General features: G+C 32.3%; 1 protein-coding gene across 1 annotated transcript; it reads right to left on the bottom strand.

The window, feature by feature from the left end:
• Positions 1-362: 362 nt before the first annotated feature.
• Positions 363-1,464, bottom strand: LOC107621756 (LOB domain-containing protein 21). Its single transcript, XM_016323761.3, has one exon. The coding sequence runs from the start codon at positions 1,331-1,333 to the stop codon at positions 770-772; it is 564 nt and encodes a 187-aa protein (XP_016179247.1). The 5' UTR covers positions 1,334-1,464; the 3' UTR covers positions 363-769.
• Positions 1,465-1,835: the final 371 nt, after the last annotated feature.

Below are 1,835 nucleotides of genomic sequence, written 5' to 3'. Positions count from 1 at the left end.
GTCTCCATCAACTAACAATGGATGCAAGCCTCAACTCAATTCACACTTTGCCAACACAATTTTCTTTTCTTTTCTTTCCTTTCCTTTTATTTTCTTTTTCTCATTATGCGATGAACCATAACCAAAATTTGATATATATGGTAGGAGATATATTTAAGAGTATCACGAAATCAGATGTAAGTGATTTTAATCGTTGATGTCAATTATAAAATATATATAATTAAAATAATAATTAAGATTAATTTTATGATTGAAACCAACGGTTAAAATTGTTAAAATACCTAATTCTATTCTACAATATTTTCTGTAGCATGATATAATAATCTGGAGTGGTAGAAAAGATAATATTTGAGATAAGAAGCTAAGTCAGAACAAGAGATTGAGGATCAGAATTCCATGATCAAATAATGACAACTGATCATATTACTATTACAAAAATGAAATTTATTAGAGAAAGACCAAGGTACCCCTATAATTATCAGAAGTTCCGATCCTAGGTTCAAATTAATTAATAATACAGGAACCATGAAATTCAACAAAAATACATGACTCAAATAAATAATATATAAAAAGAAAAACATGTTTAATCTGTTTGAGACTAATAATAAGATGAGAGAGTATCCAAGTTCCGAATTCAAGACGATGATTTCATGACTCCCTAGTTTTTATTGGCATATACAAAACTAAAATAGCTGCTTTTGATTGATTTCGAGTTATTACATTCAAAGGGGCACCCACAAATTAAACATTAAAAAAGAAACATAAAACATTAAAATATGTATGGAATTTGAGTGAAATCATCAACCGCTTGATCATGTCGGCTCAAGAATTGAGATGAAGAAGAAGAGCTATGGCAGAAGCTATCACTGAAATCACTGCAAGGAAAAGGGGGCAAGCTAACATGGGAATAAGAAGAAGAACCATGCATGATTTGGTCGCTACTAGTAGTAGCGACCAAAGCAGAATCAGAGGCAGATGTAGTAGAAGCTACAACACGAGCCAGACGATCCTTAGCAATCGCCAGATCATGTTGTAGCTCTACCATCTTCCTCTGAAGGAGCGCTATGGCGCCAATGCATCCATAAACCGGGTCGCGGAGCCTGGCTTCGGCCTCATATGCGAGAGAATTCACCGTGTCCTCTCTTTGCTCTTCAGGGACCTCAATGAGGATCTTGCTCACATTGCTTGCCCCGAACACCTTGTGAACTTTTGCGAATTTCTTGCACTCATCGGAGCGAAAATACGGCGCGAAGATGCAGTTGGGGATGCATCTTCTCTTGAGTAATTTGCAGGCTGCACAAGAAGAACTTGAACGAGGCTCATATCCCTTCATGGCTTGCCTTTTCTTTCTTTGTTTTCCACTTTGGCTTACACAAACAAAACCACTTTCCCTATTTTGTTTTCTAAGTTCTATCCTCTATATCCTTTGAGGCTAAAATTAAGTTTATGGTCCTTTATGTAGGTCTTTTCCTCTCTTAGTAATAACTATATTTTAAAATTTGGATATATTATATTATATTATTATACTTATTTCTTTAATTTTTAAAATGGGGTAAAAGTCAATACCATCTTTTTTTCATTTATTTAAGTGATGATGACATTCTTTTGGTGGAATCTTTTATTGGTAACAATCTTGTTTGATAATTTAATTAAAAGAAATCTATCACTTAAAAAGAATTAAGCTAAATTGAATAAAACTTCAGATGAGACGAGTGAAATTTACTCTGAAATTTTCAATTAGATCATTTTTATTTTTTTGTTAAAAAATATAAAATATTTTTAAAATATTAATTGTATGAAACAATTATATTATGTGTATATTAAAAGAATTATTC

Source organism: Arachis ipaensis, chromosome B10 (assembly GCF_059453495.1).
Source record: "Arachis ipaensis isolate K30076 ecotype BB chromosome B10, ASM5945349v1, whole genome shotgun sequence".
Classification (NCBI taxonomy): domain Eukaryota; kingdom Viridiplantae; phylum Streptophyta; class Magnoliopsida; order Fabales; family Fabaceae; genus Arachis; species Arachis ipaensis.
The sequence above is the reverse complement of the archived record's forward strand: the minus strand, read 5'-3'. Positions and strand labels throughout refer to the sequence as shown.